The following is a 22,646-nucleotide window of genomic DNA, read 5'->3' as shown; positions in this document are numbered from 1 at the left end:
TTTAAAATTTTCTCCTAGCGAATTTAGAAACGAGAGCTTGGATACATTAAAAAGATTTATAAAAATATATTAATTTTAATTTAAAATGATTGAAAACTTTTTAAGTCTATCAATTAATTTTTGATAGAATTGATTTATAGATCTACATCATTCAAAAATATAAAAGTTTGTTTGGTATATTTTTCGAATTAAGAGTTATCATTATCTTAAATTTTATAATGAGTTTATGTTAAAACTTATCAAACTTGTATAAGTTTAAAAATGTAGTATTCTAAATTTATGCTATAGATTTCAAATAAAAAAGTTTGATATTTTTTGAATTATGAGAGTTTTAGGAACATAAGATGTTGATTAGTCAATATTATTATTCTATATTTTATAATAAATTTGTCATAAAGTCTTTGTAAGGTTGAATTCAATATAAAAACGTAAATATATCAAAAATACTTTTAAAAATATATTAATTTTGATTTGGAGTGATTTAATATTTTTATATTTAAATTTGATAATGCAAATTACAAATAATAATTTTTTAAATGAGTATAATAAAAATTTCAATAGAAAAGAGTATACTATTCTATGATCCCTATTTTTTAAATTATAAAAATTAAATACGTAAACGCGGTTCAATAGGATGCCGTTTTAAAAATTAACAAAGCCGCCGTGCATTCTCGTCCGGTTCGAACCGGTTTAATTGACACGCGGCCCATTTTCCGAACGCAGCGGGCCTGCGATGACGAGTCCACTTCTCCCACCGGTGAACCGTTCCGGTTCACCGCAGGGTCCACCTCGGCTTGGTCGGCGATTTGATTCCCCTGGCTGGCGTGGTCATGGCAGCAAAAGTTCACCCGCCGCCAGCTCGGAAAGTTGTTGACTCACGCTTTTCTTTTAATAGACCGCCACTCCTCTTCTCTGACACCCCAGCTCACAAACCCTAAAGATACCCACCCTGCCGATCGCACACATGCCGACCGGGACCCGCACACGACTGAGGACCGCACTGGGTCCCGCACGGACTGCGACGAGGAAAGCGGGAGTTCACAATCACACTGCCTTAACTGGCCGGTGCCCTCGATTGCCTTCCCCATTATATCGCTCGGATCTCAGAGGAAAAGGCGATCGATCACAATTCGCTGCAACTTTTTAATCTTCTTTTCCTGCTCGATCTGTCGTCCGCATCTCCTCCGTCGTCGCCGGATCTTCTCCCTGCGTGTTCATTTGGTGACTGATCGATTATTTTTGTTACTCTGTTTTGCTTTCTTAGAAGTGTAATTGTTCTGGAATGTATGTAGTTCCAGCAGGGAGAAATTTAACTTGATCGTCTTGCAAATGGTTGTGGATTTGAGATCGTGTCCGATGGTTCGTTTCCCTGTTTAGTCGTCTGCCGAGTTGTAGAAATCGGATTTGCAGTTGGTTTCCGTGGATGATTGTGTCAGTAGGAAAAGAGATGACTTATAACTGAAATTTTGTTGGTTTTTAAGTTTAGCACGTTTGTACACCATGTCACGTTTTCTGGGACGTGATCCAGCAACGGTGTAGAACAGATCAAACATCGTTATATGCGTTGGCTTAGTTAACTTCGTTTTCTGGATCGTTTTGATGTTATTTTAGTGACTTCCAGAGGATTATCCGTCAGAAAAATGTTTGTTTTACATGTTCTATGCTCTTAGTTTGATGATATTTTTTTATTTGAAAATTAGTTCAATGGAATGATCTTGTGTACTTCGGTTTTAAACTTTTTTTTTATGTCGATTTGACTTGTGAGATTCTGCCAACTAGTGATTAAAATTGGGTTTCATGTCTCGGTTATATTTTAATATGTTTTTTTTCTTATTGTTGCCGTTGATGATGATGGTTGCTGTCTCTTAATCACTGAAAATGAAATTTTGATTCACTGAAAGTGAAACCTAGTTTGGTGATCATGTTGATACTCTTTGATGTTTGGAAGCTGAAATATTAAACAATGCCAAAGTTCTCGATGTCTTAGACTTTTTAGTGTGCTAGCAAGGCAGGCGAATGCAGCTGCAATGATAAGTTCAAATATGGTTTGGGAAGAAGTGCAGAGTTTGTGAATGGGGAAGCAATAACAAGGTTGAGGGAACGCTACTATGAACTATCTCAAGCAGAATATTGACTCCAAAAAGGGAAGATGAACAATGTTTGAATACAATGGCATACTTTCAGGACTAGGAATTTTGTGATGATGATAGGGCCCCTTTACTCTTTAAAATCTTGAAAAACATTGTAAATAGGTGGCAAGGCCAGGCTTAAAGAAGTCACACATCATACCAAGTAGAGCCAGATATAAGGCATGTTAGTTCATAAATATTCCAGGGTAGGAGCTAAGCTATTCTCACTTGTGGACAAAATTTAATGCACGAATGCCATGTGGAGAGATTGTTTGAGCATGCCTTAAGCTCAAACCAACATTTCTAGCTCCTATGTAGTGAGATCATTTTAGTTTGTAGCTCAAGCTCAAATATACTAGTAATATAAAACAGGTCCGGAGGTTTTACTAAAATTTAGATGGAGGATAGAACTTATTGTATTTGCTCCCTCACAAGCTGTGCCATTGGGTGAGAGTTTGTGATGCAAATAAAAATAGACAATTTTAAAAATATACTGGTCAAATAATAAACAGTTAATGGTATAATTTTTAGTTTTATTCTACTTATGCCTGATTTTTATGATACAATTTATTATTTTCACTCTTTACTGACCATGGCCTATCTGGTGCTGCCCCAGATAATCTTGTATGGTGTCAAACTTATGATTAGTTAATCATGTATGATTGCCAATCATCCTTTAACTGTTGATTCTAATTGTTTTATTTTAGTTTATTAAGTTGTGGTGAAGTTTCATGCCCTTTATCTGACTCATTAATCTGCAATTGCACCTTATCTTGTGAAATAACAGGTCGCTGCATTATGTCTAGTTCCACAAAATCTCTTGATCCTGCATTTCAAGGAGCTGGTCAAAGAGTGTATCCTTTCTTATTATGCAATACAGTGCACCATCATGATTTTTTAAAAGTAGTTTTACCTGATTTTCTAAGTTTTTCTTCATATATTTCCTTTTTTTCCCCTGGCTTGTCAAATACTTGACATAACATAGTGGGATGGAGGTTTGGCGTATTGAGAATTTTCAACCTGTACCTCTTCCAAAGTCTGATTATGGTAAATTTTACTCAGGAGATTCATACATAATCTTACAGGTACTCTTTCTATACCTTTTGTATTTTTGTTTGTTGCATGAGTGACATTTACGTCAGTGAGAGTAATCATACAGTTGTGTCCCAAATATAGGATGATGCAACCATAATCAAATTCTTCATAATATTCCTGTTTATTTTACACTACAATTGCCAGGAAAACAAGAGGTTTTGATCATGAACAGACTTGAAAAATCCAGTTGAGTGACTTTTGATGGACATAGAAAATCAGGTTGATTAGTTCAAAAAAAAAAAAAGAGTAAAAACACAAACTGTCAATAAAGCTAAAATCAGTGTCACAAATGGAATTTCATGAAAAGACTGCACCACAAATAGTGTTTTATAGTTTAATGTGTCTAACCAAAACTCTAATCTAAGAGAAAAATAGGCTTCATTGTGGTCAATTGACAGTTTAGTGTGGACAATAAGCTCTTTAGTTTTACATGAATTCCTACTATCTTGCCTCATATTAGGTTTCCATTATGTTGTGCCCTTCCTGGCATTTGAGTCAGAGAAGTTCAGTGCACTAGTGAATCTATCCCTACCTCAAATATCAGGATCATTTGATTTATGATCTATGACATTACTTTAATGTAAAGGACTCCAAAGAATGGACATGGCAAAATGTACGAATTTGTCTTGCTCATAATTGACCATTATATTATAGTTTCACGTAGATAATTGTGGTCTTACTAATGGTTTATAGCCTTTATAGATGAGTGAACTACTAATAACTTGGGATAAGTGTTTTGAGCTAGTGATTGAGTTGGGCTTGATGAAATTAATAAGACAACTCTCTCTAAGTTGGCCATTATAGTTGGTATTAGAGCAAACCAAATATATGATGAGATGTTTGGAACGCACACTTGCATTGTCAATTAAGGATGATCCTAGGGATGATTCTAGACTATAAGTTAGACTTTGGGTCTTAGTAACATCAAAACTTAAGAGGATTAAATATATCATGGAAACTCCTAGTATAGGCAATCTGTCAGCTCATGTGTCTGCAACAGTTAGATCCTCAATACTGATCCTGTGAAACAGTACATGAGATCATAAGTCACTTAGGGAGGTTTAACATAATGGCGAGACTATATATATTATTATTTAGGTTTTACTTTTATGATTACTCTCTAGCAGTTACTTTAACAATCCTGACCTTTGGACTTCAGAAATGTGATTACAGAACATTAGTCTTTTTCTTTAATATGTTAATAGAAATAATGAGAAAAAGGTGTTATGCAGTGGTTGGAGGACTAGAGAGCATATTCTTAGAATATACATTTATGGCCTTTAACCTTGTTCACTGACATCTGAATGTTTTATGAAGTCACTGCATTCTTATCTTGGTTGATGCTTTATTGTATTGGTAATGTTTTCGTTTTGTACTTTCAGCAAACAAGTTTTATGTTTTATGTGTAGACAACTTCTAGAGGTGGCGCATATGCGTACGACATTCACTTTTGGATTGGAAAAGAATCTAGTCAAGTATGCTTCTTTGACTTGCTGGTTTTGAAAATTATGTTATTTGCTTATGAGATTGAGTTTATGAATTATGCTTAGGATGAAGCAGGGACTGCTGCAATCAAGAGTGTTGAGCTTGATGCAGTACTTGGAGGTCGTGCTGTTCAGCACAGAGAACTTCAAGGCAATGAATCTGACAAGTTTTTGTCGTATTTCAAACCTTGCATTATTCCTCTCGAAGGAGGTTTCGCTTCTGGATTCAAAAAACCAGAAGAGGATAAGTTTGAGTCACTACTGTATGTCTGCAGAGGAAAGCGTATTGTTAGAATGAAACAGGTGACACTGCTATTCCACTCATTTTCATGACTTTAATGTTCAGATTGGTAAGACTCACTTCTCTGAAATTGTTAGGTTCCTTTTGCTCGCTCATCTTTGAATCATGATGATGTCTTTATACTGGACACGGAGAAGAAGATATATCAATTTAATGGTGCTAATTCTAATATCCAAGAAAGAGCAAAAGCACTGGAAGTAGTTCAACATTTGAAAGACCAGTATCATGATGGGAAATGTGATGTTGCAATAATTGGTGAGACTAAAGATTTATGTTTAATTTCCACACTCAGTCATTTGTTTCAGCATGGTGTTATTCTTAATGTATTCTATGCATGTACCAAGGCAGAAGACGGAAAACTCCAAGCAGATTCAGATTCAGGTGAATTCTGGGTGCTATTTGGTGGTTTTGCACCAATTGCCAAGAAGGTTTTGACTGAAGATGATCTTGCTCTGGAAACTGTTCCTGCAAAACTCTATAGGTGAATTAACTTACTTATGGTTGAATTATTGAAAAAATGGAACTTCATTTTTAATTTTATTTAATTACAATTTTTCTCAGATTCAGAAAAGAATTCATTTTCTTGTTTGATAAGCTGTTCCTATCAGTTTCATCCTCTTTGACTTGTTAGCTTAATTTCCTATAATACTAAATTTCTGACCAAGAGTGCAAGTACCTGTGCTATATAATAAATTGCTAGTATGAATAAAACGTGGACATAACAAGAATATTTAAATTTGCTTTATCATTTAACTGAGGTGTAACTTTGTACTTTTGTTTTTAATATATTTGATATAAGATAGAAGGATAAAGCTGATTCCATCCTCACAAAACTTGTAGCGTGGTGATGCAATTCTCTCCTGTGATGAATGAAAGAGGCCAACTCAAAGATTCATTAAGAACAAGAAAATATGTAAAGATAGTATATGAAAGAAGATGTAGCTTGGAGATATCGTTAGAAAACAATATGGCTATGAATGAGGAAGCTAACCCCACAAATTCTTATCCATAGAATTCAGTTCTTTACAGTGTTCAGATTGGCGTGATCTCATGAAGAAGTGAAATCAAGTAGTGCAGGAAGAAGCCTTGATCTGATCACCCCGGTAGAGCCATCACATATTATTAAAATGTGGTCAGATGAATCCTCTTATCGAAAATGTCATCAGTCTCCATAGAGATCCCACCTTAATCTAGAATACCTGCCTATGTAGGTGAAAAGAATTTTGTTTTGTAGGGCATTTAGAAGTCAAGCGGGATATGTGATATGCCTAGTCATTCTAGTACCTCTTTCCTCCCAGATCCTATAATATGATGAAATTGAATAATTTCCCTCAGGATTTCTGGTCATATAAATGCCTCCCTATGTAAGTGTCGAAGTGGCCAAGTAAAATGTTTGTTCTAAAAAGCATAAATTTTGGATCCTGGGAAAGTAATATAGATGTTCTGGTTTGAAAGAACAATTGACTTGGCAAATAAATCACTTACCTTATCATATGCTATCATCACTGATATGCATTGGTCACAATACCCTTGAAAGTGTGATCACACCATCAACCAACCCAAATCACACCATCAATCAACCCCAAAAGTTTGAGACTGTGTGCCCAAGTCTACCATAGAAGGCATTTTTAAATCTTAAATATTAACTATATCTTTTAATATTATGGATTATGGCCATCTAGAATCAGGGTTAGTCGCATGTTGCTACTTTGTTGATTTAGGTATATTTCAGATTTGGCTGATGTGGAGGAATAAGCTATAATTACTATGACATACCAAATATTAAAGAGCACATAATTTTCAAGATTCATGCTCATGAATTGGCACTATGCATAAATATAAAAAATAATCCACATTTCCATATATTCCAACAATTCCATTTTGAAACTATTTTAGAATTTCTTGTCTTATAAAATTTGAAAGGGAGCTTTGGTGCAATGGTAAAGTTGCTGCTGTGTGACCTTGTGGTCACGAGTTCGAGTCGCGAATGTGGTCTGACTCTTCCCCGGGACCTTGCAGGATTGTGACAGGACCAGAAAAATTATTTTGGGAACCTCTATTTTCTTAAGCACAGATTGTATATAGAAATTCTATAGCAGGTTCAAAGTAGTTCAGACTTATAATTTTATGCTAGGATATTGTACATTGTTCATTCAAGATGCAAGTTCCGCAACAAGTTGTACACTGGTGTTTTATTATAGGTAATAAGGAATGCTCTGCAATAGTTGCATGTGAAAAATAAATATTTATCATGTTCATGAAGAAATGCTTTACAGGTCAGTGACTACAATATTGTTTTTTAGAATTTAACCTGCAAAAATTTGCTTTGATATAGTACAGTTGTCATTCAACATGTGGCAAAGTTGTAAACTGATGTTCTGTTTTAGCTGATAAAGGCCTGGGTCGTATGGTTGTATTAGAAAAGTAAACATTTTATTAGTTTAGAAAAGCTTATATGTGGCTGACAATTGTTCTTTTGGATTTGTACTCTACATTGGCATGTATATAAGTTGCTTAGGTGACCATCTTTTTATTTCTACTTCCATGACATCGATCTTGCATGAAGTAGTTTTCCGTCCAAAATTCTAGTAAGAAAAAGATAATTTTGCAAACAATAATGTTGTACCAATGATTACTTTTCCTTGGTAGTATAAATGGCGGTCAGTTGAAGCTGGAAGATAACAATCCTTCCAGAGCAATTTTAGAGAATAATAAATGCTATGTACTGGATTGTGGAGCTGAGATATTCATTTGGGTTGGTCGGGTAACTCAAGTTGACGAGAGAAAAGTTATAAGCAAAGCTGCTGAGGTAAAAGTTGGCTTTCTTCTTTTCTTTAATTTATGTGTTTTATGTTTGATAATTTTACTTCATGAATATTCTTGTAGGACTTGATCATTAATCAAAATAGATCAAAGGCGACAAGGATAACTCAAGTTATTCAAGGTTATGAGACACAGTCATTTAAATCCCACTTTGAATCATGGCCAGTGGGTTCAGGATCTGGAGCAGGAACCCCTGGTGGTGATGAAGCCCGAGGAAAAGTGGCTGGTAGTTAACTCTATTTCTGATCTTTGGTATTTATTTGGTCCAGATTTGTGATCATTTTGCCTTCTATTATATTGGTAGCTTTGCTAAAGCAACAAGGTGTTGATGTGAAGGCTGCATCCAAAGGACCAGTTCTAAGTGAGGAAATTCCCCCGTTAATTGAAGGATCAGAAAAACTCGAGGTGCACACCATTACTTTGACCTCCTATTAAGGTGCGCCAGAAATTCAACCTAATTGTCATTGTGCTCCAATTTTGTGAAACATGACTCTAGGTTTGGCTTATTAATGGTGGTGCAAAAAAACCAATTCCAAATGAAGAGATCGGTAGATTTTACAGTGGGGATTGTTACATTGTACTCTGTACTTATCGTGCTGGCGAGAAAAAAGACGAATACTACTTGTGTTGTTGGATAGGAAAGGACTGTGTTCAGGTAAAGTTGAAGAAGTACCAAAATGGATATCTGACAAAAGTTTTGAATTTACAAAATCTGAATTGATTGTCCATTTCTTTGTTTCTGAGTAGATTCACAATTTTCATTAACTCAACCAATATTAGTGCTAGTGATTAGGAGTGGTTTATATTTTTGACCATCCTCAAGTGCATGCAAGATTTGTTAGTTTTTTTTCTTCTGGCAATTGACTTACATGCCTTAATCGTTTTGTTGTTTATCTTCACAATAATCCCCATTATTTTTACATCATATAGCCAGTAATTTATTTATGTTTTTGAGTTTTCTTAGATGATACAATGAGAAAAATGAGCCAAAATGATATGAAATTATTGAAAGACAACTAGTTAGTTTTATATTTAGACAAGGTGAATCTATTAAAGTTGAATTTGTGAGTGGTAGAAGGATATCTATGAAAACTCTACTTTACATGGTTTAAGGGATTTGGCATTCTGAACAATTAAAGTTGAAGGCGTGAGTTCCTAATATTTATTTGATTTAATTATCAAACTTGTTAATTAAAGGATCCATATAGCCGACCCCACTTAGTGGGATAAGGCTTGGTTGTTGTTGTTGTTGTTGTTGTATCAAACTTGTTAATTGGCTTTTCTGATCCAGTTTCAGCATTCAATGAATGATCTTCTTTGTCACTTTACCATGTGTGCATCACAAGTTCCAGGGATTATGTTATTTTTTGGGGGAGGTTCAAACTTCTCTTTCTTTGTGTCTGATTCTAGTGTCCGTCCATAACTCCATACACTTAACACAGCTTGTTTACTTACATTTATTTATTGAAATCTTAATTGTACAATGATATGTTTGGTTGCCAGGATGATCGAGCAACAGCTACTCGGTTGTCTAACTCAATCTGCAATTCATTGAAAGGAAGACCTGTTCAGGTACCTGGTTAGCTTGATTGTATATTTGCATGTGACAAAAAAAAGCTTGATCAGTTGATTTCTCCTGCAGGGTTATGTCTTTCAAGGCAAAGAGCCACCTCAGTTTATTGCACTTTTTCAGCCTATGGTTGTCCTAAAGGTGTTGCTTGATTAACTGATTCACTTCCCATTTGACCACAAAAGCGAACCAGTTGTTTTTAAATAGTCAAGAAGATTCTTGATTATCTTTGATATAGCGCTTTGACCACATCTGTTTTATTGTATTTTTTACTTTGACTTGTGTTCTTTAGGGTGGAATCGGCTCTAACTACAAAAAGCATGTAGCAGAGAAGAAAATCAATGATGAAACTTACACTTCGGATAGCATTGCACTTATTCAAGTATCTGGTACATCAGTCCATAACAATAAAGCAATTCAAGTTGATGCGGTATGCTTATGTGGCTTTTCTTCAGTTAACTTTCTTCTCAAACCCTTATTTCAAACTCTTGTTTTCCACTTTTGAAACATAATAAAACCTTACTTTGTCTAAAATTCCAGATTTAAAACATGCAAATGTTAAGAGTTAAAAATAGAGTATTCATTTGGTTTTTGGAAAACTGCATAGGAGCATTGTATGATTCAGAATGTCCAGCGCAAATTATTGATGCACTATCTTTTATATCATTCCATTCAAAGTCTCAAATGGATACTTAAGCTTCTGTCACATGACATAGTGAGTGAGATCTTGTGCCTTTTTAAGGTTGCCAAGGATTTGAGTCATTGAAATAAGTTTTTTTTTGGCTTATAGCTCCTTTGGTTATTCTTCTTTAATCCTGTGATCCTTGCAGCCTCTTGCATTTAGGCCAACCTTTTTTTTCTTGATTCTAGACTTACTCTAAGGATAACAGAAGTTGTTCAATTGTTCTTTTGAGTTGTAAGGAAATTTTTGTCAAATTTTTTTATCCTAATGTTAGGTATCAGTGCAATAAATGAACAAAATATCTGGATCACCCTAAAAAGAAAGTTAACCCGAATGTGGATTTTCTATGGGTCTGAATTCAGTGACCACCTTAGCAGATATGGATATCATAGTGCAACAAGCTGGCATCTTAATCATCATTAAGTTGTATTACCTTTGTCGATTGGTATAAGAATATTGCTTCTATACTTGCTTTCACAATCAAAATAGCCTACTAACTTTTTCATTAGCTTTTAGTGTACGAATGGTTTTTAGCAATCTGAGAATAAAATAGTTTTTCTATGCTTCTTTGCATTAAGGTTGCAACATCCTTAACCTCCAGCGATTGTTTCCTTTTACAATCTGGGACTTCTCTATTTTCTTGGCATGGAACCTCAAGTACTTTAGAACAACAGCAGTGGGCTGCAAGAGTTGCTGAGTTTATAAAGGTAACTTTCCAAATGAAAGTTTTCTTAGCGTTCCAGTTTGTTAGTTTCCTTTCATACAGTTATTAATTTATTGTTGAAGTTCATCAATCAGACATGGCATTTCAGCATAATTGTGTACTTGAAACAGTTTGCCAAAGATTCTATGCCTTTGCAATCATCCAACCTTTCTATTGTAGATTTAATGTCTTGCCTTATTTTTCTATGAATTTTGAAGTTCATTTAGTTTTAGTTCTCATGTGTTGCACACTACTAGGGGAAACTGGCTTTGGAGAATTGATTGCTTACAGAATTGCTATTACCACTTGCTGACATTTTGCAACTGAATGTGGGATATTATTTTGCTCTTCTATTGAGATTCATTAAACTGTGTATATCAGCACTAATGTAATGGTTCTCTTTTAAGTTTTAATCAATCAAATATTGTTTTATCCATCTCAATCAGATAAAATATCTAAAAAGAAAGATAGGTCCAACATGACTCCATTATTTAGGAGCCCTGGCTCCAATATTTAGGAGCATTTAATTAAGTTGAAAATTAATTGGTTGATCACAATAACCAGTATGTTAGGCATTTAGATTCCATCCAAAAAATTTAGAGAAAACAAACCCAAGGATTCAAATACTCGCATTGTGCTGGTTAGGCAGTTTTTGGCACTTGATCATACTTAGTCCTAAAGTTATGGAAACATGTAAGAAATAGATAGAAACCTGCACTTGTACCATGGTTAATACCAACGTTTATCGACCCATGCTTGAGTTTCGGTCTTTGGTAGGAATGATTTCCTTTTCAGTTGTGCTGATAATGACGAGGAGGGAAAAGGACAAGAGGAAGAAGAAGAAGAAGTGGAGGAGGAACCTTACCTGGTCAGTGGAAGGAGTTTGCAGCTTGAGAGGAGGTGGTTTCATGTTGAGGAAGGATCTGGCTGTCTTGGGCGGACAGTCATGGAAGGAGCGGGTGGAGGATTGCAAAACAGTGGCAGCGCTAAGGCCACTTCCAACGAAGGTGGAAGATGCTTGCAGCTCAGGTGAAAGGTTTTTGTCCTTGCAAAAGACACTCAAACTCATGGAAAACGCTAATGACGAAGGCAGAATTGTGGAAGGACTGGACTGCTTGACTACTGGGGTATTGGAGTTTCTTGTGTAATGGTTGGTGGGTTGAACAAAAAATTTTGCCCATTCCGACTGGCATGCTTAAGAATTGAAACCATGGTTATTCTTTGATGACTGGTACTAGCTCATCGGCCAGCTCTAACATCTGTTATATTCATCTCTTGCCCTTTTCTTATGTGTCGCAGCTTTTGGTTTACACTCATAGTTGAGGTCTAGTTTATATCATGACTTCCAATGGAAATTCTTGATCATAGATTTATTTTTAGGTGAAAGAGAACACTTTATGCAGTATATAATAATTGGTTGACAAGAATATAAGTTAATCATTGAAGCTTCTGTTTTAACCAATAAAGCTTCCCAGCATATTGCTGTATTATACTAGCCCTACTTCCTAGTATATAAAGATTTAAAATTTACATCCTCTACACTGGCGGAAAATCATTATACTGAATCTTGCTTGATCCATATGTTACGAGTGGGTACATATTTCAATAATGTGACATTGGCAATTGAATTAAAGATTGTACAGTATGCTGATTGGTTTGTCTTAGTTTTCATGTTACTGCATCTCTCAATTAATTATATCTGCTTATAATGGAACATATAATTATCAATTTCTTACCCAACAGCCAGGTGTTACACTGAAGCATACCAAGGAGGGAACAGAGAGTTCTTCTTTCTGGTTTGCTCTTGGTGGAAAGCAAAACTATACTAGCAAAAAAGTTGTTCAAGATATCATTAAAGATCCCCACTTGTACACAATTTCATTAAATAAAGGTTGGTTTTTCTTCCCAATCAAAGATTGCTTTCATTACTTGTATGGATTTTTATATAACCATATAAATGACAATATTCAACTTCATCACTGCTCAACATCTTCATGTTGTGGACCTGACACTCCAGGAAAATTTGAGGTATGCACTTTATGATGCCTTTATAGCATTTGACATCTGAAGCACTATAAGGGTAATTTGTTCATATTCATTAATGGACTCTTATCTCTTTTGTAGTTCGCTGAAGTTTTCAATTTTTCACAAGATGATTTATTGACTGAGGACATGTTGATACTTGATACACATGTTGAGATTTTTGTTTGGGTTGGTCAACATGTGGATTCCAAGGAGAAACATAAGGCATTTATTGTAGGACAGGTATAAGTGCTAAATTTCCTACTCTTGGATGCTTGTTTTTTCCTTTTTGGCGCTTTTATTCCCTATACATCCATTTTTCAGAAATACATTGAGCATGCAGTGTCACTTGAGGGTCTATCTCCAGATATTCCTATGTACATAGTCACTGAAGGTAATGAACCATGCTTCTTCACAGCATACTTCACATGGAACAACACAAAGGCAATGGTGAGTTCTGTTGATTTTGATCATTTCTTTGCCTGCTCATCTGAAATATTGATTCAGAAAAACAACTGTATATTATATAGGTTAGACATTTGATGGCCTTAACTAGTACAATTTACCAATGAATTAAAATGCTAGCTCAAGCTTGTTGTATTGGAGGCTATTTATTTTATGCAAGAAGCATACATTAAATTAAGATATGAATATTACTAGAGATATAGTCTTCATAAATTTCAATGTGGGGATTATATCCATAACTGGGACTTAGGTTGATGAATAAACATTCATGAAATTGTGATATTTTATGAACAGATGTCAATCCAAAATGGCTTTGTTTGTCTCTCTCTTTTTACTTCTTTTTTCTAATTAAATGTTAAATGTAGCATTTGTGAACTAACTACATGTAAACTTCACTTACAGGTTGAGGGTTGTGTTAGTCCCCGGGCAGCTAGCATAAACCTATTCCAAAAAACCTCATAAACATGGCCCATAACCATTTTTTAGGTGAAATTGTTAATAGTGAACCTTTTGAGACCAAGGATATGAATAGATTCATCTAGCAGATTAAAAAATACTCCAAACTTAGAGGTCTAGGAACATAGGGGCCAGTTTGGAACTGAGTTTTTTTCTTTCAATTTTTAATTTTCATTCACAAAAAACAAAACTAATATAAAGAACATGTTTTGCATGATCGTAACTGTCAAAATAGATTTTAATTTTGTTTTTAAAAAAAATCTTATAATTCTCTACTTTTTAAAATTGTATATAGCAGTATTTAAAATGAGTTCTGTGGTTTTATAAAGTATCAAAGGCAAAGTAATAATTATTATGAATCTAGATGAAAATTATATTTATTTTTGTAAGTTACTCTTTTTCATATTTTCTGTGATCTCATGCTTGTTCATTTTGTTAGCTTACTTTCAGTTGACTTTCATGTATAATTAAATCACCTTTCAATTTGGTTTGCACATTTTGATGGATTGTTCTATTAGAGATATCAATAATTTGAATGCTTAAAATCACTTTTTTGTAAAACAGGCTCAAGGAAATTCTTTTCAGAAAAAATTATCACTACTTTTTGGTACAGCTATGCATGCTCCAGAGGTAAATGTCTTCTTGTCAAGCCTTTTACTTCTAGAAAGATATAAAAATCCAAGGTCATCTGTCGTTGTATGCTTCATCTCTAGAAAATTATATATCTGCTAAAAACTTTACTGTTATGGGCAAGTAGCCTGTAAAGAATTGACTCAGACAGTTCCATTAGATAATCAGGATACCTGTCCTGAGTTGAAATGGTGGAAGTTAACTGTGCATATGTTTGGCTTCTGTAAAAAAGTATGAAACTTTAAATTCATTCCCATTAGCAGTTACCTTTGAAGTCCGCAAGTGATGCCTTGACACATTAAAATGCTAATAACAATATCTTTAACATTCTGACCATGTATCTATAAATTGAGCTCTTTCCTAACAGTTCCTACATTTAGGAATTATGATAAACCGTTATTTGATCAAATCTAAAAATAACTGCCGATGATGATCTGAAGCCTGGATTAAAAAGTGGAAGGTTGCTTTAAGTTCTGACAGCCTGTGTCAAACAATGCTAACAGATCTTATGAGCATGAATGTCTCATATTTGGTATAAAACCTTTGCCTTCACCACCGAAGTACTTGGTATTAAAAATTCTGAGTAGCTAGAGACCATTAGAAAAGCTATAAATTAAGGGAAATAAACAAAATGGTAGCATAATTTTGAGTTTTGCTACACTTTATTATTTCAGAATTGTTGATACTCATTAAAAAAAAGAAGAAGAAACAAACCTTTCATTCGCTTTAGGGTGACAATAATCGGTCAGATAAAATTTTTTCTAGTATCACAGACATCGAATTAGTGACGCCCCATATACATCGTATATGCTTCAAGAAGAAAAGTAATCTTGATTTTACAGGAAATAGATAATGAGATATTCTGAATAATAGTCTGCGATTTGCAAAGGTAAATGGAAAATTTTGGAATAATTGCATTGGCAATATCTGTTGGTTTAAGGTAAGTACTCAAACGCTCTATCAGCCAAGATTTTAATTAGTAAAATTGTATGCTATATGAGGTTCAAAGTTTGATTTAAAATCTGAAGAATCTCATATTTTCATTTCTTAATACGGGTAGCATAAGTTCAATCTATGTTTCAAACTATCATTTTGAAATTAAACTCTACAAATAACTGTGTCTCTTTCTCCCTATATATATATATTGAAACAAGTAGATATCAATATATACCACTAAACAGCATCCTGAGTAGGTCCAGTTACAAGAACAATTTATCTACTGTGATCTTTCTGCAGTCTAACAAGCCTGACAATGTGAGTAATAGTGGACCCACACAAAGAGCATCAGCTTTAGCAGCCCTCTCTTCGGCATTCAATCCATCTTCAAGCAGTTCATCACAATCCAGCAAGGCCAATAATGTTAATAACAGTGGTGGACCCACTCAAAGAGCTTCAGCATTAGCAGCCCTCAACTCTGCATTCAATTCATCTTCGAGTGCTTTGCCGCAGTCGAATAACAAATCCTACACCGTGAACCACAGTGGTCCGACACAAAGAGCATCTGCTTTAGCAGCATTATCGTCTGCATTCAATCCAGCTTCAAGCACAAAAGCTACTGCTCCAAAGCCACCAGAACCAAAACAAGGGTCACAGAGAGCAGCTGCATTTGCTGCCCTATCTTCTGTTTTGACTGCTGAAACGAAGAAGGGTGAGTCTGAAATTTCCACAGCAAGAAGCAGCAGAAGCTCTTCTCCTGGTCCAGAAGCAACTGACACTGGTATAATTGTCTCGAACCTGAACCTTTAATTTTATGTTTGCTATTACTGGTCATCTATAATTTTCATGTCTCATTGAAAGTTGAAACTGCTATATGGTCAAATATTTAATTGATTCATTGAATTCTACAACATTTGTCCTGACCCTGGATTATAAGACTTAGATATGTGTTTGTTGAGAATTAATTTTGGAGAATGGAGTATGCATGGACATTTTTGTTGAGTTTCAGTAACACATTGTGTCCAATAGGCCCTGCTATGCCCAATTGCCAACTGGGGTTGTAAATTTCTCACTGGTGGCAACCATTGATGCATTTAAAGGTTGTAGGTTGTAGCAGATTACAAGACTTGTAGACAAGAGGGATTTCTTTTCAGGGAGAGTTTGTTTGTTTATTTTTCTCGTGTGTCGAGGAGTGATAGAGGTGGAGTCTTCTATTTTTCTTTGTAATTGGTGTTGACAGATGAATCTATGAAAGATTTAGGTAGTCTCTTGTATAAGGTGTAGATATTAATTTATTGAAATTTTCATTGCATACATAGATCTGCATTCCCTTCATGGACATAGACTTACAATGCATCATGTTAGATAGCTTTTATCTTTGCATTCATGATTGAAAATATTACGAGGTGGCAGACTAGCAAGTGCGTGCTGTCAGAGAAGTTGCCAATCCCCATCTAGTGGTATCAAAGGCACTTGTCATCGTAACAATTTGAAAATACAACGCATGGATTTGTACTCATCACTCTTACTAGTTTATTTGTACCTACCCTATCAATTTAGATTACTGTGGATTTGTAGCCTTGTAACAAGATCCAAGTTATTTACAAAAATTTACTAGTGGATCCTTTTTTAATGTTTGCTTGGACTCAAATTCTCATGCTATTTTGCAGTTCCTTTAAGAACTCGAAGTCTGGAGTTGAGGGTGGAAGATCTTGTTGAACTTTCTGCAGGAAAGGAAGACAATGAAGACAACCACGTATTAGCGAGCCAAGTGGTGGACTCAGAGGAACCACAAGACCCAGATACAGCAGAACACAAGGGTGAAAGTACATATAGTTATGAGCGGCTGAAATCAAGCTCAAGCAATCCTGTTCGAGGAATCGATTACAAACGAAGAGAGGTTCGTCATCAGGACTTCTTTCAAAATAATCATAGAAATTCGAGCTTTTAAAGTTATTCTGTGCTCTTCTTCAATAGGTTTACTTATCAGATGCTGAGTTCCAGACTGTGTTCAGTATGACCAGAGAACTCTTCTATCAGCAGCCCAAGTGGAAGCAGGACGTCCAGAAAAGAAAGAAGGATCTCTTCTAAGTATGTGAATCGTGAAGTGGTCAACTTGCCCATTTGCGTTTTTATTGCTTCTTTGGATTGGTTATTTGATCCTCGATTTTTTTATTCGAAATATGCATCAGCCTCTCTTGGTATTTCTTTCTTTATGCCGAGTGTTTGCGAGCATGAGTTTGAAACCACTAAGGATTATTCTTTTAGAGGAAAGGATAAATCGAAGAAGTGTGTTTTAATGTGTTTGGCCGTTCCAGTGTGTCCATACGTATATATTTTTAGAGTTTGCTGCATATGGACTATTGCTCCAATGGAAGTGGCATGCATCAAACTTCTACGCGTAAAAATTTGATGAATGTAATGGTGTTTGGCTACTGTTAAGAGTCACTTTGTTTATGAGTCTCTGTACTTCACAGATTAAATGATAAAGTTTCTTCATGTGTTGTTGAATATTATAAATCTTATTCTAGTTTTGGTAGAAACAAAGGACTTGGGCATACACTGCATTTCCACCAACTGGCACACAATCCTCAAATAACTTACACAAACCTACTATTCAGAGAACAATTGCCAACAGGCCAAACTTCATTCCGAGCATACTGAAATTGGCTGCAGTGTAGGTCGTCTTCGAGTTGTATGTGGTGCTTCTGTCATGTGCTTGTTGCCATGGTCTCCAGGGAAATTATGTTACCGAGTATTTCGACGTGCCAATCCCGAGCTTCGGTGCTACTACGCTGCAGGGGATTTGTAGTCCAGTGCTTCTCTTATGTTCAACCGAATTGAAGGTCCCATTGATGAACAAATATGAATACTCTTCCAGTATACTCCTTTTGCACCAGAAGGCTTGTTTGTTTCAATTGATCTCTGCAGAGAGGAATCGATCAAATACTACTGTCACTGGAGCTAATTCAATTTCACAAAAAAAGGAAAAAGTTGTTTAAATCAAGATGAACATACTAGTGCAGCCATCAGATTGATAATAAGGTCTTCCTCTGAAAAATTAACCTTCCCAAAAGGTACGTGAACAATCCCAGTCTTATCCACCCGGTATTCAACTTTACCTTTCTTGAATTCTTGGATAGCCTGAAACGAAGATTTGCTAGTGTCATCTTTTTGGATTTCGCAAACTTTAATAGATAAATGCAATTAAAGCCAAACAAGCAATAAAGGAGCCATGTAGAAAATAATAATTATGGTCTATCCAATCTCCACGATGAGTTTTGTGATTAAATGCTGATTCAAAGTATTTCACAATTAATATATCTTTGAATGCTGGTAAGTGAAGTCTAAAGCCCTGAATTCAGACGACAAAACATCTAAACTTATATTGTTACTGATAGTACATTGCTAACTGAGTCACTCGTGTTTGCATAAACCTTGTAAGATTAGAAATTATGCAAAGAAGTGATTTTAAGGTAGTAAGTCAATAGGTTATCTGAGGTTCTTGTGAAGAAATTGAACGCTAATAGAGGGCAAAAATGAATAACTGGGGATCATGGCTTAAAGCATTTCAATGTACAAAAGAGAAGCCGAACATATTATAGTAAGTTCCTGCTTAACCAGAAGAAATATTTGTGTATGGTGAACCTCTATTTTTACGTGGTATGTCAAGCATATACTGTTAGTCCTATATTCAGGAAGCCAGCTTATAATCTAATCAACTTGTTAAACTCTGTCATCCACCAAAGTTTTAATTCCAAGATCATAGTAGTTCATTCATCGGAGCCTATCAATCCTTTTAGTAGTTCACAATAATCCATGTGCTACATTTATAAGCTGACGAAATAAATAGAATTTCGGTTGCCATTCTAAAACAAATTGGAAATGAAATATCAACAGAGAAACACTACTAAACTCATAAGCTTCAACCAGATCAGATGGAACGACGACATAAGACTTTATAAGAAGATCTTTCCAAGCCATACCTGAGGTATATCAGTGGTGACTGTACCAGCTTTAGGATTAGGCATAAGTCCACGTGGACCTAAAAGTTTTCCCAAACTGGCAACCTGATTGCAGATTGCAGGAGAATAGTAAATTTAATAGAACAATTCAACTCAAAGCATTAAAAGGAAGAAAGGGTTATATTGAGGGCATGCTCAAACTAGGAAACTTATAAAGATTAGAAATGTGAATAAGATATGTGAATGTCAAGTCACAAAGGGACATGAAAATGCACAGCATCCTCCCTCGGCAAATACCAAAGTTACGTTCGGAAAAACATTCAAACGGTGGACACTGTCGCTTTTATTAGTCATTTGCATGTCCATGGAATTACTCATTTAACAGAAAGTATCCAGCTTTTTCTCTTGAATGGCAGAGATAATTGGAATCATTTCCCAAAATAGTGTTGTGTATGAACATATCAGTGTTACTAGTAGAAACAAACAAGAAAGAAAACCATTTAAGTAAAGATTCAGTTCAGACCTTGGGCATCATATCTGGAGAAGCAATTAACTTATCAAAATCCATAAATCCACCTTTTATCTGCTCTATTAATTCCTCTCCGCCAACTATATCAGCTCCAGCATTCATGGCTTCATCAATTTTTGCACCTACAGAACTTAAAATAGAATTAAAACAAAATATAAAATACTTAAATATGAACAACTAAATGTTTGCATCAAAATTGACAATATACCTCATATAATATTAAACAAGTTGCATATCAATTTATATTACTTAATTGCTTGAGTGTCTCTAACTATGTTCTTCCTGAAAAAGAAAAAGAAGGGGAAAAAAATGAAATTCTTGGTTGTCTGACCATACTTCTAAAACTTCCTTCCAATAGTCACCCTAACTATTATTTCCATATATGTCCAAGAAACACACTAAATTACTTTTTCTGAAAGATAATATATGCAACAAATGTAAACATCACATTCAGCAACGTATCCACGAGTCCTGCATCTTATGTTGCCATCTGAATTCCTAGTGCGTGTTTGATTGTTAATTTGTGTATTTTTAGAGAAAGTTTCAATAGGAATCTGATGCAATCAGACTATCAGAGACAGGAGAGGACAAAAAATGATACCCAACTCTCCTCTTCTACATCTCTCCATAAAATAGATACAACATCAAGCCTTAGACATGATATAGATACATTAAGCACGACCTATAAGACTCATATAATGTACCTTCTGATGTACCTATCCTCACCATTTATTTCCTAATTAAATTAAGAATTCAAATGAAAATTTCAATCCATAAACCGGCATGAACTTGAAGTTCACATTAGCAATCCTAAATATCCAATTTGAACTATGTATCATGCGGAAAAAAAAATCAACTATATACTTCAGAACCATACAAGCGACTAGTTGTGATGAATTACAATTTTCCACCTCAAAAACAACACCTTTGCAAATCGCTGCATGAGTTAGCTTAAAGTTAGGATAAAAAATTAAGATTTTTTCATATTCCATACAGGTTTGCCATTTCTACTCAAGATGAAATCAGATGTAGATCAGATGAGTCTTTTCTTTTTTTTAAAAAAAAAAGAAAAATTTTAGTAGATACCAATTGCTACTTTTGGATGTTGGGCACACATATATCTTGTCCTAACAGAACATTAGCTAAGTTAAACATGGACTTGAATGCCGAGAATACAACTATAAGTCAAACACAGAATTCCTCAAGTTATACACCTTGCATTTTTTCTACAGGACTTTCAACTTATAATTTTCTTATTATTTCAATTTCCAGAGCACATTCTCATATAAACAAGGATATATCAATATTGGAGCAGAAAAATCTGGCAACGTTCAGGAAAAAAGCTAGCCATAAAGTTCGACAATTTAGTAAGAGAACCCATGAATTATAATGTATAGTTTAATTATAGCAAGCAGCAATGGAGTGTGGGACAAGAAACACAAATGATAACCCACCTTGGGTTAGCACAGCCACTTTAACAGTCTGCCCAGTCCCCTTCGGCAGATTCACCTATACGACATGGAAACACATATAAGCAACCCACAATATTCAACATGACCCAAGAACGGCTGGATAAGGAATCAGCACCGTGGCCCTCAGCTGCTGGTCGTTGTACTTAGGATCGATGTTGAGGCGGAAATGCGCCTCCGTGGACTCCACAAATTTCGTGCTCGCCGTCTGCTTGAGAAGCGAGACCGCAGTGGGCACATCATACTCCTTCTTGTTCTCCCTCAATTTCTGTATCTCCAAAAAACGTTTGGACCTTGTCTGCGACAACAAATTCCACATAACTTGCACCGATTCATACAAACCCCAAAGAACAAGCAAACAAAGAAAAAACAAATCGAGTGTAAAGGAGAAGATCTACCCTATCCCTCTTAAGGAGCAAGGCGGCCTTGCCGGTCCTGGGTTTGGTCGGCGCGGAGACGGTGGAGACGGCCGATTCGGACCCGGCTTCACCATCCTCGAGATCGGTCTCCGGGTCGGCGACGGCTGAGAGTTCAGCGCGAAGCGGGGAAACTTCGAGCCTTCTGGGAGTGATTCGAAGGCGTGGTTTGATAAGGAGGTGGAGCTTGTGAAAGGCCAAGGAAGGGTGAGATGACGACGAGGAGGAGGAGGGGCGGAGAGGCGAGACGAAGCGAGGAGCGGCGAGCTTCTGGGAGGCGAGGGCGGTGGTCGGAGAGAGGGCGCAAGGGTTAGCGATGGCAGCCATCGCCATGAAAGAAGGATAAGAGAAAGGATGGGGATAAAATGACGTGAGTCTTCGTTGTGGGCTTTATATCGTTGGTCGAAAATTTTAGTTCATATATTTATTGGAACATTTTGTTTTTTAATATATAATTATATGTTTATTGTCTCTTTTAATATTTTATATGTTGGATCACCATACCATAATTGAGATTCAAATAATGAATACATGAAATCTCGAATCGTATTATATGATACCGATGAAAATTTTCATTCTACTGATGGATCGACATCGACATAGGAGTTCCTTCCGAAAAATGCCTCTATTGGCGTCGTCCAAGCTCAACGACACCTCCGAAGGTGTCGTGCAACCTCGATGATGCTACTGGAGATGTCGCACAGGCCTGATGACACCTCCACGTGCGCCCCCCCCCCCCCCCCCCCCTCGATTACGCGCGTGGCCAACCGTGATTTTTATTTCTTTATTTTTGTTAACGTAAAATTTAATGAGATTTTAATAATCTATTCTTAATTATAATTAAAAATAATTTAAATAGACTTTATTAAAATTTATAAATTTATCTTATTATTTTTTAAAAAAAATTTATTTTTATTTTTAAATATTTAAATTAAATTTTTAATTTTAATTAATATATTTTATATTTTAAA

General features: G+C 35.5%; 2 protein-coding genes across 2 annotated transcripts; one reads left to right on the top strand and one right to left on the bottom strand.

Moving 5' to 3' along the window:
* The first annotated feature begins 1,108 nt into the window (after positions 1 to 1,108).
* On the top strand, positions 1,109 to 17,630 carry LOC141831344 (villin-2-like). Its single transcript, XM_074718702.1, has 23 exons — positions 1,109 to 1,221; positions 2,917 to 2,983; positions 3,115 to 3,214; positions 4,634 to 4,699; positions 4,775 to 5,011; positions 5,087 to 5,264; positions 5,358 to 5,490; positions 7,659 to 7,818; positions 7,896 to 8,058; positions 8,137 to 8,237; positions 8,329 to 8,487; positions 9,336 to 9,404; positions 9,475 to 9,543; positions 9,695 to 9,832; positions 10,663 to 10,791; positions 12,531 to 12,678; positions 12,805 to 12,815; positions 12,912 to 13,052; positions 13,134 to 13,259; positions 14,295 to 14,360; positions 15,597 to 16,077; positions 16,967 to 17,196; positions 17,274 to 17,630. Exons 2-23 carry the CDS (start codon positions 2,928 to 2,930, stop codon positions 17,385 to 17,387), a joined length of 3,075 nt encoding a protein of 1,024 aa, XP_074574803.1. The 5' UTR covers positions 1,109 to 1,221; positions 2,917 to 2,927; the 3' UTR covers positions 17,388 to 17,630.
* Positions 17,631 to 17,774: 144 nt separating this feature from the next.
* LOC141831345 (large ribosomal subunit protein uL1c) lies at positions 17,775 to 22,020 on the bottom strand. The gene is made up of 7 exons (XM_074718703.1): positions 21,658 to 22,020; positions 21,378 to 21,557; positions 21,245 to 21,299; positions 19,785 to 19,912; positions 19,283 to 19,366; positions 18,315 to 18,440; positions 17,775 to 18,221 (listed from the first exon to the last, which is right to left on the bottom strand). Exons 1-7 carry the CDS (start codon positions 22,006 to 22,008, stop codon positions 18,087 to 18,089), a joined length of 1,059 nt encoding a protein of 352 aa, XP_074574804.1. The 5' UTR covers positions 22,009 to 22,020; the 3' UTR covers positions 17,775 to 18,086.
* Between the last annotated feature and the right edge of the window lie 626 nt (positions 22,021 to 22,646).

This window comes from Curcuma longa, chromosome 7, assembly GCF_044706935.1.
Source record: "Curcuma longa cultivar G26 ecotype Majalengka, Jawa Barat chromosome 7, ITB_CL_G26_1.1, whole genome shotgun sequence".
Lineage (NCBI taxonomy): Eukaryota > Viridiplantae > Streptophyta > Magnoliopsida > Zingiberales > Zingiberaceae > Curcuma > Curcuma longa.
The sequence above is the reverse complement of the archived record's forward strand: the minus strand, read 5'-3'. Positions and strand labels throughout refer to the sequence as shown.